General features: G+C 50.6%; 1 protein-coding gene across 1 annotated transcript; it reads left to right on the forward strand.

The window, feature by feature from the left end:
• Nucleotides 1–1,744: 1,744 nt before the first annotated feature.
• Nucleotides 1,745–10,562, forward strand: MRM1 (mitochondrial rRNA methyltransferase 1). The gene is made up of 5 exons (XM_030029046.2): nucleotides 1,745–2,875; nucleotides 3,342–3,435; nucleotides 5,314–5,434; nucleotides 9,526–9,645; nucleotides 9,792–10,562. The coding sequence occupies exons 1-5, from the start codon at nucleotides 2,064–2,066 to the stop codon at nucleotides 9,839–9,841; spliced, it is 1,197 nt and encodes a 398-aa protein (XP_029884906.1). The 5' UTR covers nucleotides 1,745–2,063; the 3' UTR covers nucleotides 9,842–10,562.
• The last annotated feature ends 2,913 nt before the right edge of the window (nucleotides 10,563–13,475 follow it).

Below are 13,475 nucleotides of genomic sequence, written 5' to 3' on the forward strand. Positions count from 1 at the left end.
CAGGGGTTCGCTGAAATCCCCAGGTAGGCTGCTGGGCACGGCTGGGTTTGACTAAACTATGCAAGGGATGAGCCGCTGTTGGTACTCGGACTTGGATATTGAACTCTTCAGTCTCTCGTGCTTGCCTCAAAGCAAGACAGATTACTGTCGTCATTAACTGAAGGCATTTTTTGTTCCCCAGTCCCCTTTCAGCTTGTCCAAGCGCAGAGGCACATTCCTGAGCTCAGGTTTGCTGTCGTTGAAATACAAGGTTTTTGCAAATAAGTAATGAATAGCTGAATTGGCTGCCATTGCTGAATTTGAGGCAGATATTTTGGATACCTTGTAAATAGGTAGAGAGCATTTGTAGAATTAAAACCATGTTTTTTTCCTATTCTTGTGCTTTTTTTTTTTTTTTTTTTTTGTCATATATAGTATATATCATCAGTTACGTTAACTTGTTTGCTGGAGGTACAGCAGTTTTATCTGGCAGATTATGTGATCTCAGGGGACTAGTCCCAGCTCTCATTTTTGGCGGGGGGAGGAACCACGAGCGCAGTTGGCGCTGGTAAGCAGCAGGAAAAACATGGTTTTACTTGAGATCTGTGAACCTGCAAAAACAATTTCATTATATTTTTGAGGCCTGAGATAAGTCGTCAATGCTTCAGACTAACAGTATAGAAAAGGACTGAAACACTTCTGGTTCTCTCTGCAAAATCCTTTTAAAATAATACTGTTGTCGTTTGTCCCCCATGACCCATGCAGGCACGTTTGACTGAGGGATAAACCCCTGGAAGCCCTAAACCTATTGTTGTGAATGACCTGGCTCCCTGTTTGCCTGTCCCCTTGTCTACCCATTTATGAAATTAAAAGATGGATATAAAATAACGCCTAATTAGAAAAGCAGCATTTTGGTGTAAAGTTACAGGTTCGGAGTGAGTGCCCAATGCTCTCAGAGCCCTTTCTGCCTGTGTCTGGAGAAGCACGTTGCCATTACGGTACCTGGGCGGTAATTAATTAGGCTAGGACGTTGCCCTCAGAACGTGCATTTCCAGCCGATGAGATGCTGTTTGGGCAGTTTCCATTGTCTGTGGGGTTTTACAGCCCGCCTGAGCACACGTGGCCTTTGAGAACGAGGTCAGAGAGAAATCCCCACTCCCTGGGCTAACTGCAGTTCAGACACTCATTTTTTTAATATTAAAAATACCTGGGCTAGGCCAGGGCCAAAGCGCTGGTGCTTTTGTTGCTGGACCTGGGTGGTGCCGGTTGTTTGGGCTGGGGTCCGTGGGATGCAGCCCCTCACCCCAGTCTTTGTGAGATGTCCTAATGAAGCGGTTAAAGGCTGTTTTCTGGTTAATTAAGGCACTGTCAGTGGAGGCTGAGGAGGGGGTGGGTGTGTCAGCTCCCCTCTGACTCAGGGCAGCACCAGCCCTGCTCTTTGCAGCCCTCGCCAATGGGGTGACCCAGCTCGGCTCAGGGGTCCGGGGACAAAGCCCCCCTTCTCCCTCACGGCTGCTGGGGGCCCCTCGTCGGGTTCTGGCTCGGGGGGGGGAAGCTTCAGTGCCCGGGAGCTGAGTTGAGGCGACGGGAGCTGAGTTGAGGTGAGGGGAGCTGAGGGGAGCTGAGGTGAGGGGTGACCGTTATAAGAGGCGGGAAAGAGTCGGGTGCCGGCTCAGCTGCGCTCCCGCCCACCGCCAGGGGGCGCTGCCGCGCGGGGCGGGGCACCCCTCCCTCCGCTCGCTGGTGCCGTCGCGTGCCCGCCCGGAAGCGGTAGGAGCGGGGAGGCGGCGGGGCCCACGCGTGTCCGCGGCGGCCGCTGCGACCGGCAATTCCTCCTGCTGTGCCGGGGAGTCCCTTCAACCCGCCCCACACGTGTCCGTGCCCACTGCCGCCCTCCCGGTTTTGCGGCCGGGCTGTCTCTGGAGTGGTTGTTCCCCCCCCCCCCCCCGCGTTCGTGTCCGTGGGGCGGTGCGGGGCCGCCTCCTGTCAGCTCAGCCGCGGCCTGAGGCCGCACCGTCTCCCGCGGGCAGGCCGCCGGCGCCTGCCCTGGCCTCTCCTGCGTGGAAAGGCCTTTAGGGGCAGCCATGGAGCGAGCGCTCAAGTCCAGCATCTGGAGGGCCGTGGGGCTGTCACCCGCGAAGTGCGGCGGCCGTGGGTGGTGGGGGGTGAGATACCGCTCCACTCGGGAGCAGCGGCCCCCGGCCTTGCGTGGGGATGAGGAAGGGCCACCCCGAGGCGGGAATGGTGGAGGTCAGCTTCCCCCACCGGCCCTCCCGGAGGTTTCTGGAGCGGTGGCGGACTCCCGTACCTCCCACGAGGGCCTGGCCCCACAGAGACGGCCACGGCCGTGGCACGTGTCGTACGAGAGAGGGGCCAGGCGGGCTGCGGCAGCCAACAGGGAGTTGTGGATCTCGCAAGAGACTGACTTCTCGAGGGCGAGGAAGAGGCTGGAAGGAAAGCCTCTGTCCGTCGAGAGGACTAAAGGCTCAGAGATCTTGTTTGGGATCGCGCCGTGTTCCCTGGCCCTCTCTCAGTCGAGAAGGGACCTGTTCAGGTTGTTCCTCAAGCAGAGCAGCGGCTCTCAGCGGCTCGTTATGAGTGAGTTTGTCCTTCAGGCCACGGCCCGGGGAGTCCCCGTGCATCACGTCAAAAGGAGAGAGCTGGATGCTCTTTGCAGAGGTGGGGTCCACCAGGGAGTTTGTTTGGAGGCCACTCCTCTCCGTTTCAAGAGTTTGGAGGAAGCTGAAAAGCCTGATTTGGGGGATGAAGAGCGTCCGAACCGACAGCTGATTTGGCTCGTGTTGGAGCAGATCCAGGATCCCATGAACCTTGGGGCACTGCTGCGCTCTGCGTACTTCTTGGGGGTGGACAGAGTGGTGACAAGCCAGAAGAACAGGTATGGGGTTGGTTATCTGCTCCCTCAGCTTTTCTCTTTCTTTTCCTGCCGGCTCCCAGAGAGGTTTCTAGCCTGCATTGCTTGACAGCTTCTTTAGAGGGCTTTCTAGGACTGAGCTTGAGAGCTGAATTTGGCTAGCTGCTGCTTTGCGTTGCGCTCTGCAGGGAGGCTGCGGGACGTGGTGTTCCAGGCTGGTAAGGAACCTCCCTGGGTACTTTTTGTTTTAACCCATTTTGTGTTTCAGTTGTCCATCTGTGCACAAAACTGCTGTAACCTATTTTCCTGGGTTAATTTCTGAGCCCTCTTATGCTCCATAGGAAAATATATCCATATAGCGAGCGAGATCTTTAGTGGGCTAGTTGGAATTGGGTTGCAGAGGCAAGAGAAGGAAATACAGAAACAAAAATTCTCCTGGATTTCTTTTTTTGCTGTCATATTACACTTTTCCTTTCTTTTTTCCTTGCAGCTGCCCCTTGACTCCGACAGTGAGCAAAGCTAGCTCTGGAGCTATGGAAGTCTTCGATGTCTACAGCACAGATGATCTCCGGAGCTTTTTGAAGGTAGAATGATCCATGGTTTTTTTTGGTTTTTTTCCCTTTCCTTTCAAGTAACCTCAAATATTGCATTTGTTGAACAGAGAGGAGTACAGGAAAAGGACTCAGTTATTTGCAGTGTCCTGTGCTCCTGCTCTGCATTCCTGTTTGCTGCCGGTGGTCTGTGCTGTCGGACCACCTCTGACAGGCGTGCACCCCCAGTCCCATTCCATCGGGTGGGGTAACAGGTCTGAGTTGTGGGTCTTTTACTGGAAGATGGCGATAGCAGGATAATGCTGTGTCTATCTCCCGTATTCATGCTGCTGGCTTGGTAAGATGGGGTCTGTCTTCCTTTCTCCACATAGAGACCAGAGCTAGCGCTGCTGCCTGCAGCAGGTCTTGCCTGGCATCTGGCAGAGGCAGCATCCTGGGCCCCAGGCACATGATGGCAGCATTGGGCAGCCTTTGGAGCAGGGGAGAAAGGAGAAACCAGGGCTGGTGTGAGCTGCTGAGAATCTTTTTATGCTGTACCTATGCAGTGAGGTGAGATAGGGCCCCTTGCAGAACGTGCTGCAAAAGGAAAGGGAACGCACATGGAAAAACGTGATTTAAACTGAAACAAACCCAGGGATGTTGGTTTGAATTGGCAGAGCGCATTCATCCCGTGGCAGCACCGTGTGACTGCCCTGACTCCTCGTGGAGGTCCCCTGTGCCCTGGCTGGGGACCAGCTGAATATTGTGTGCACGAGGAGCGGGGAGCTGCAGGCTCTCATCTGCCCTCCCCTGTTTGTGTGGGATCCCCCAGACCTGGGGGAGCAGTGGGGTTGGAGGTTTCAGCACGGGGTGGGAGGGCAGAGACTGCAGACCCTCAGGGGAACGGAGGCACCCGGTCTGCGCTCCCGGGGTCGGTGCGTGCCTGTGTCCCTTTGAGGAAGAGCTCGTCGTAGTCTGGTGCGACTGCGAGGAGGGCGAGCAGAGGTAAGCCTGGGCTCTTCCCGCTTGGTGCTAGAAGACCCTCGTCCAGCCGTACAATAGGTCTGTGGCAGCTGGAGCTCTGGATGATGGTGAAATGAAAGATACATAAAATACATTGATATTTAATTGAAACAGCTGGAAGAATCACTTTGTTACTGTAAAGCTTGAATTATTAACATTTTGAGCCATTGCAGCAGTTCATTTAATTGGACCCAGATTCCCTGGCCTAACCCTTGGCATTGCCTGGCTGGTGTAAATTTGATATAACGTAACGTAAAAAGTGCCAATTTCACAGGAAATGAAGCTGGCAAGAAGCAGCAGCTCTTTTATTGTTAAAATGGATTTCCAAGACAAATAATTAAGGCTCGTTTTACTAGGGTGTGGAAGGGAAGGCTGGTTCTTTGGTTGTGTGAGGCACTAGGTGTCGAGTGCCCTGCCTTTTGTATGAGCTGATTTTTGGCATCTGAGTTTGAAAACGTGCACTTGTGTTTGAAAAGTTGTGGGCTTCTGATGGCTGAGCCTGCACTTGAGAACTTCCACTGCGTTGCTCTGTGCATTAGCCTTATGCTAATTTGTTTAACACTACTCTTTTTGTATGCTTTCCTGGCAAAAACCTTCCTAGAACTGTTGTATGGGGAAAAAAAAAGCTTTTCAGTTGCTGTTTGTTTGCTTGCTGAACTGGAATAAACACCAGAAGGAATATTACTTTTTTTTTTTTAATTTTTTTTTTTTTCCTTAAGTCAATGCTTGTGAGCTGATACTGGGAGGACTCTGGTGGTAAAAATTCAAGGGATGCCAAAAAACCCTAGAAAAGCCAGTCAGCTTAACTGAAAGCATAAAAAAAAAAGTGTGTTTGCATACATGACTTATTTTCTTTTTAAGCTTGAAAAGTAGGTGATTTTTTAACATTTGTTTCCTTTCCCTTTCTAGGCTAAAACAGCAGAAGGCTGGGAAGTCGTGGGAACAGTCAGCAAGCCAGAGGATGTGGAAAATGTTCCTGTCATCAGTTGCTTGGAATTTCGGTGGAATAAACCCGTTATTATAGTAATAGGTATTTCAGTTTACAGAGCTTTGGGCTTGGTGGAAGTGCATGTGTGAGGGAATGATCGGGGCGATGTTTCACTCGAAAGCTAGTTGCAGGTCTGTTACATTACATCACATGTTGGTCTGGAAAGGAAAAGCTGAGCAAGAAGGACTAGAATGATCTGGCTGCAAATAGGACCTAGAAGAAGAGGGGGAGCCGAGAAGCCTCCCAGTAGGAACTGCAAGAACAAACCAGTTTGTGTAGATGAACAGGGAGTTTAGTAGCTGGAGAGGGTCTGGATGGCAATTTTCAGTGGCAGGACAGGTGTGGGTCAGTGTAGCCACAGCGTGTATTTTTGCATTGTGTTCTGCGGTGCTTTTTATCCTGTCCTAGAGGAAAATCCCCAAACCTGGATTTTCTGTGTTGACAAACCACAAACCTGAATGAGAGACCCAGGAGGTATGTGCTTGCTCTTGCTGTGCTGAGGTTGTAATGGTGAGCTGTGCCATGTCTTTGCTCTGTCATGTTTCCCCTTAAAAAAACCCGGGAGTATATCTCTGTGCCCAGGTCTGGAAAGAAGCATGAGGAGCTGTTGCTGGGGATGACCTGAACACAAAGCTGGGCTTTGTGGCACGGAGACCAGTCAGCGGCTGCTTTTGTACACCTAGGAGAAGGCAGGGGCTGTTGGCTGCTGCAGTACCAGCAGGAGGAGCAGGCGTAACCTCCTCCCTGCCAGACCTGTGCACTGTTTGAAGCAATGGGTGCCGCTTTCCTGAGCACCTAAACTGGGTGATTCCTACAGGGCCCTCTGCTTCTGCCCCCTCTTTGTGTGGAGGATACTTGAAAAGGATGCTGTCTTTTGTAGGCAGAGTTTGGGGTTGTGCAGCCTCCCAGAAGGTGAAGAGAAGGGGAGTAACGGCCTCGTGGCAGCTAGAGAAAGAAATTCACGCAGGAGTGCTGCTCTAGGCACCCTTGTGCGGCCATGCCATAGCTCCCCACTTTGTGTCACCTGGCACAAGAGCTGGTTTGAGCTTTCACACTTGGAAGTAGTGTCATGCTGGCGATGAGCCATCAAGGGGCTGTAATCCTGCCCCGTGCTGTGGTTTTCTTGGCTCAGAAGACATTCCTTTAATTAAAATGTTTATTGAACTCCGAGAAATACTGACAAGACAACACCGCAAATCTGGCATCTCTACAAGATGTGTGGAGCTATATTATAAAGGGAGTAGGGAGGCTGGCAGCACTGCTGATGGACCACAAAGAAATGCATCCCAGAAACGACGACAACACCAGGAGAAAGGAAGGGGGTGAAAGCGGCAGTGGTGTCGTTACCTTGAATTATGAGAGATTTCTCCAGGAAAAAGTCCAAATATCCTTTTGTCAAGGGAGATTGGAGGCTGATTGGTAGATGCATGAGGAGAGCTCCCGGACCTTGCAGCAGTAATGATTTCAACTCTCTGCTGAGCACTAACTCTTCGCTGAAAAGAAAATTGAACATTACAGTCGTCTGATGCTGAGGTTGTTTGAAGAAACGTCCTAGATCTGAATATGTAGCGTACCTGCAGCTGCAGAGAGCAGCAGAGATAATTTAGCACAGTAGTGAGCTTCCTAGCCTTGCACAGATTGTCTTGTAAGTTAAGCATTTGCAGACTTGAATTCACCCTCCTGGCATCCTCGCTGGCTTGGCAGAGAGTGATTTGGACAGTCCAGCTTAATCTTGTCGGCACTGGAATCATTGCCGAAGGTGACAGGCAGGCTGGCTGCCCTGAAGACTGGGAGCCTTGTGCGAACAGGAACAGATTGGGAGCAGTTAGATATCTGAGCAAGAAGAGTTTCTGGGTAATTTGTTCTTCTTACACATGCAGTCTTTAGCTTGGGGTTTAAGGCTATTCATGGAATTGGTGGTTTTATCAAGATGCTCATTTTGCATATTTCTCTGAACTGTCAGCATGGCTGCTTCTGCCTGGATTTGAACTTCCTGCACTGGAAACTGCAGTTGGTACACTGGTGTTAATTGTAAACGGGGCAGGAAACCTGTTTTTTATCATTTCAGCCAAGCTCTAACTCTGGTCTTTGAGGCCTGTCAGTGAGGGACAAAGCGAAGAGATGGAAGTCAAAGATCTGAAGTGGGAAGTGTTTTGTTCACCAGTATAAACTAGGATCTAATCTGATTCAGTCAATACTCCCTCCCTTGTGTCACACTCTGTGCAAGTCTTTTTGCCCTGAATTTATGGTTCCTAATTATTTTAAGCAGCCAGAGCCATAAAAAGCTTTGTAAAAGCTGGAAGCAAAATTGCTGCCTTTATTAGGAATCGTAAGACCCTTATCAGGGAGAGGAGAGGATTGCTACAGGAGCTATTGCACCTCTGGCAATAGCTGCTGTCCCAGTTGGAGAGTCCCACGAGAGTGTGGTTTGAGAGGCTCAGGAGGCAAATACGACTGTAACTTGTAAAACTTTTCTGTGTTGAATCAGGAAAAAGTAGGATAATACAATCTTTTTTTTTTTCTTGAAGCATCCCTAGAGAGCCACAGTCTAGCGATGAAGAGGCAGGCTGGGCCGTGGGATGCCTGGCTTCGATTCCTTGTGTCACCCGGGCTTCCCCTGTGACCTTGGATAACTCACCCAGGCCTTGTCTGCACTGCTAGCTTACAGCAGGAGGAAAATAATGGTTAGGATGGGATTTCGGTTTTCTGAAGGTTTGTTTACCCCAGCCAAAGGATGCTTTTGCCTGTATGGCTTATTTCTTGTGGGAAGGTGAGGCAAGATGCATTACCCAAAGCATTCTTTTCCTTACACAAAATGCATCTTGCCAGTTAGATCAGGCCAGCAAAACATGAGACTGGGCCTCAAGCTTCCAGTCTATGAAATGGGAATAACAACACTTTCCTACCCTGTGCAGTCGGAGGGCTGTTGCACAGATCAATACACAGGGATGGGACAGGGGAGCTGCTGGGGAGGTGCTGTAAGTAGGCAACAGGGGAAGGATTTTGTGGCAACTTAGCCGAGCAAGGAGCTCGTTTGCCTTACAGAGGAATAAGTCTCCAGAGCCATAAAAGTGCCAAAAGCATCCATGTATGGTGTTAAAACTTCAGGTAAGTGTCTACATTTAGGTGAGCTGAGCGAGGCCTTGGTGACAGCACTGGTCACGCAGGCAGAGGCGCAGAAGCCCTTGGTAGGCAGCGTGTGCCCCACCAGTGCCGTCCCAGGACAAGTCTGGGGTTCAGCTGGAGTCGGGGTATGGCTGTTGAAGGGGAACGTTCCAGCATGCTGAGCCTGTTTTGTCAGAGGGTGAGCACGTCTTTGAAATGAGCTGGCTATTCTAGCAGCCGTGTAGCTGTCTGTGTAGCTCTAAATAATGAATGTGGAAGAATTCTTTGGGGAGCCAAGCGGGCTGGGAGGTCTGTGGTCTTCTGCATTTTCACTTGTCTGCACGCAGGATTGTTTAAAGCCTCTCCCTTTCCATTTCCCTTTGTGACAGTGTGAGTCAAACAACTACTAATGACCTGGGATAGATTTCAACTCTGTTTCACCAGTGTATCAGCCCAAACATATCAGGGCTGTTGGATGGTTTAACAACTAATCAATTGAAGCCTCTGGTTAAACTGTCTGCATTCACAAGTTGCACCCAGCTGGTGGTACTGTGTGCTGAAAAGGCTGAACCCGTCACTATCAATAGGGATGTGGGATTTGCTGGACCAGATCAGGCCTGTGGCCTCTTGTCTGCCTTGTCCCTCTGGCAGCAGCCCACGCACGTGGGCAGCTTTCTGCTGGCACGGTGGCTACTTGCACAGGGGATCTTTGCGCTCGGACTACGAGGCTCTGCGCTTTACGCTGTGCTTGCAGGCGTGTTGCACAGGTATTCCTCAAAAATGCCTCAGATATTGGAGAACAGAGCTGGGGAGGCTGGAGTGAGCCAGGAAGGGAAGGCAGGTAAGGTGCCCATCTTGCTTTTGGTAGTTCTTGGCTGTTGCTGCATGGGAGCTGGTGAAGTTGCTGGTGAGCTTAGGGGCAAGGGTGTAGTTGTGACAGAGCACTAGTAATAACTGTACTCGGGAGGGGGGGAAAAGGGACGTGGCAGCGGCTGTGAGCTGACCTGAGCAGTGTCTTTCTTCTGCAGGTAGTGAAGGTGACGGACTTTCCCTAGAGACGCAGCTCTTGTGCCATCGGATGCTGGCCATACCCCCTGGCAGAGCGCTTCACCCCGGGATCGAGTCGCTGAACGTCTCTGTTGCTACTGGTAAAAACAGTTCTGAGCGCAAAGGCATCATGGTCCAAATTTCTGTATTTAAAAATCAAACAAACATCCAGGCCTGCAGAATGATTTTCTTGTGGTGTAAAAAAAGATAGGTTTTCATTTATTTATTTATTTTTACTTTCCTACAGGTATTCTCCTGCACTCCATCTGCAGCCAAAAGCTGAGGCATGGTGATTGAAATTTTTTTTTTTTTTGCGGGGAAAGCTGCTCAGCATTTCGTGGCTGTGCTCTGTTGGTGTGGATATGGAAGTGCTGTTTCCAGGGTCTTCACCATCGCTGCAAGTTACGGGGAGAGCCCCGCTGACCTGAGCTGCATCTTGACTGACTTGTGATACCACCAGAACCCTGGCTTAACGCTGAAGTCAGACACCTGTGTGTACTGGGTAACACCTCCCACCGGCAGCTCAGAGGAGCAGCTGCAAGGAACAGAGACAAAGCTAGGTTTTAAAAGCAGATAGCCAAATCCTTCAGTTCTTGCAGTAAAATACCCGGTGATGGCTGCGAGCTTTGTGCTTTTTTGCACGGGGGACTTTGTACGTCGCTCGTGCTGTGGAGAGAATTTGGGCTGTAGGTGAGAGAAGGTGCTTGGCTGGTGCTCGCGCTGAGAGCAGCCATGCCCCGTGCCCACCCTGTGCCCCATGCCCGAGCCCACCGCCCCCTTAGCAGCTGAGAGGGAGCTGGTGAGAGCCAGGTATGATTTGGGACTACTCGGTAGCAATTTCTTCATGACGAGGCGGTTTCTCTGTTACGTATTGCTGCTTGAATGTCTGAAAACACACCGTGTTGTATTTGGTTGTAAACTGGGTCTGCAGCCCTGCCAAAGGATGGACGTGAGCTGTTCGAAAACAGCTGTAGTGGGGAAAAACACAGCCCATTGAAATAAAGCCTCTGTAAGATTGGTTGTAGACTCAAATCAATCCTTTGTGTGTCGTATATAAATCCAGAGTGTGATTAGTGGAACAGAGCGCTTCCTTCAGGTGGGAAGGGGAATCAGGAGCTTGTTCTCTTCTTCTGGGGAAGTTTCCTTTCCATGTTGGGGCTGATCCTACTGGATGCTGAGCTGCCCCAGCACCACCGTCCCCACTGATGGTATGGGGGGTGGGGTGAGGGTGGCTTCATTTGCAAATATCCTGGTTGAAAACCAGGCTGGCTAAATTATTGAGAACCAAATGAATGTTATCACTTAGCACCTTAATTATTTTATTTAGCTACTGTGGCCCTTTGCATAGGATTCCTCATTAACACTTAATTTACAGTGCCCTTTAGGGATAATTTCAAACAATTCAGCTTAGTCTCCCCCTTCCCCCCCTTCCAAATGAACAAGTAAATCACTCAGAGTGACTAATTAGGACTTTCCTTTGAGCTAAATGAAGTCTGTAAACCGGTCTGTGGATGTGGTGGTTTTTCACGTGGGTTCCTGGGAGGGCCTGGCCGGTGGGTGCTGCGGCAGTGGGTGGCTGCGGGGCTGGGGATGCCCCAGGTTCCCGGGACGGGGGACGGGACAGGACACGGAGCTCTTGAAAGGTGTCGAGTACTCGCTTCTGTTCCTGCGATGGAGAGGGTGCCTGGCGCGGTGGCATGTATCCTGAGCTGTGGCTGCCCCTTCGCCCTCTCCAGTGGAAAAGGACAAAACCCAAATCCCTGCGAAACGACGGCTGTCGTGCAAGCAGGGCTTTGCTGCCTGAGTCTGAAGGTGAGCTGGTCGCTGCGTAGAGGTGAGCTGGTGCATTGCTGGGGTGACAGCTCTTGCGTTTTGTGGGCTGAATGTGTCTTTTTTTTTTTTTTCTTTCCCCCCTTTAATGCTGAAATAAAAAGGCTCCGGGCCCGGGAGGCTGCAGGCCAGCCCCACCACCAGCCCTGCTCACGCAGCCGTGGGCGCCCCAGCAGAGGGTGCCCGTGGCTCAGATTTGCTCATTTTTTGGAGGAAAGATTCAGCATTTGGGGCTAACCGAATCCTTCCTTTCGAGCAGCAGGGATGAGGATAAAGCTGTTTCTTTATTCTTGACCTATAGGTAAGTATATGTATCTCTGATTTCATAGGAACGGCAGTTTCTCTTTTTTTCTTTTTTTTATCTGAGCAGTACTTTAATAGAGGATGCACTTCACTGGCTTTGCGTGTTTGGGAAAGCTGGGTGCTGCCAGGCTGTGCTTAGCCATGCCGGCTCACCCCCTCTAATGAGGAGGCAGGTGAGTAACGATGGAGCAGTTACTTTACTTCTGGAAGGCTTCCAAAAAGCTTTGAAACCTCGGTGCCCACAGCGGCTCTGCCGATGGGGTGAGTGAGGCAGGTTGAAGTTCCCACAGTCACCCGTCCCGTCAGTCCAGCAGCTATCGCGACTCCCCTGCAAATTTCCCCGTACAGCCGTTGTATCCACGGAGCACCTTGATTTGGCGCTGGAGTATCAGACAAGGTTTACTGGGAGTTGCATGAGGCTTGAATTTTAAGAGATGGGAATCTGAGCACGTAACTAGGGCTGCAGCTCAGACTTTTTTGCTTGAGAGCTGCAATACAGGCGTTTGTGAGTGCAGTAAATCCCACTCCAGATGGCTCTGCTGTTTGCATTTAGCCCATTTCCCTTGCTGGTAAGTTTTGGCCCCGCTTTGTTTCACTGGGATGCGCCCTGCCATCGCCCGGCTGGCTTTGGATGTATCTGCCGCAGCTGATGCTTTCTCCTTCAGCCCCAGCTCCATCCTGCTCTGGGCTGAGACCCGCGAGGAGCACGGGGACCTGTGCACACTCACACCTTTGGAGATGGAGCTTTGTGCTGTGCGATTTGCCCCTGATCTAATAAATGCGATCCATTAATTGGATCATTGCCTGCTTCTCCAGTTAATTTCCTGGATATTTTTAAATGTTAAAATGTAGTTTTTATAGTCTTTCATTATTTTTAGCCTTAAGCTTGACTGTAATCGTCCCTGTAATGTAACTGTAAAAAACTCCCGGCTTTATATCATAAAGGAGGACATTAATTGTCATTTTTTGTGTACATCAGCAAGATCAAAACATGCTTCCTGATTACTTCTGTTTGTACATACAGTCTCTTTGATATTTAGATATGAATAAAGTGTGCGTGTGTGTAATTTGAAAGTCAGTTCTTCCCTCTCTGCTGCTTGTCATGGATTCCTTTCAGAGGCTTATTTACCAAATTGATTTTAAAATTTAGTAATTGCCCTTCCAAAATGATTTCTCAATAATCAAAGTGTCTCTAAGCACAGTGGCAAAATATTTGTCCTCCTTGGTCAGAAGATGCGCTCCCCGCCTCGGCCTTTTTATCCTCAGACAAGGACACACACAGATCTTTTCATCCCCCAAAACCCACTCCAGGGAGAACCCGCTGCGAGAGCCGCTCAGCTCGTGCCCCAGATTTCGCTTTTGCGCACAGATTATCAACGCGACCGAAAAAAATCCCGTTCCATCAAATCCATCACCGGGTCCCAATGGGTTTTCCTGAGGCTGGAAGGGCTTTGGGACAGAGAACACCTTTGTCTTTGCAAAGCTCGAGATGGTGCCGCGGCTGAAGGGAACGACGTGGGATGCTGCTGGGCTGGGGCAGGAGCGGCCGGCGCTGGAAATGCCGCCCGAGGGGAACCTTCCTCGCCGGCGGTGGGGAATCCTCCGCCGTGCCGCAGCCCCAGTCTGAGTTTGTAAATGTAATCAACCTTGAGGTCTTGTTACTTCCACAGGTGCAATTAACATTACCATCTGCTAATCCGTGATTAACGATGTTTACAAATATGCTACAACATGTTAAAATGTGCCGGCGCTCTTCCCCTTTTTTCCCCGCCTCTCCCTGTTTTGGCGCGGGAGCTGT

This window comes from Aquila chrysaetos, chromosome 10, assembly GCF_900496995.4.
Source record: "Aquila chrysaetos chrysaetos chromosome 10, bAquChr1.4, whole genome shotgun sequence".
Lineage (NCBI taxonomy): Eukaryota > Metazoa > Chordata > Aves > Accipitriformes > Accipitridae > Aquila > Aquila chrysaetos.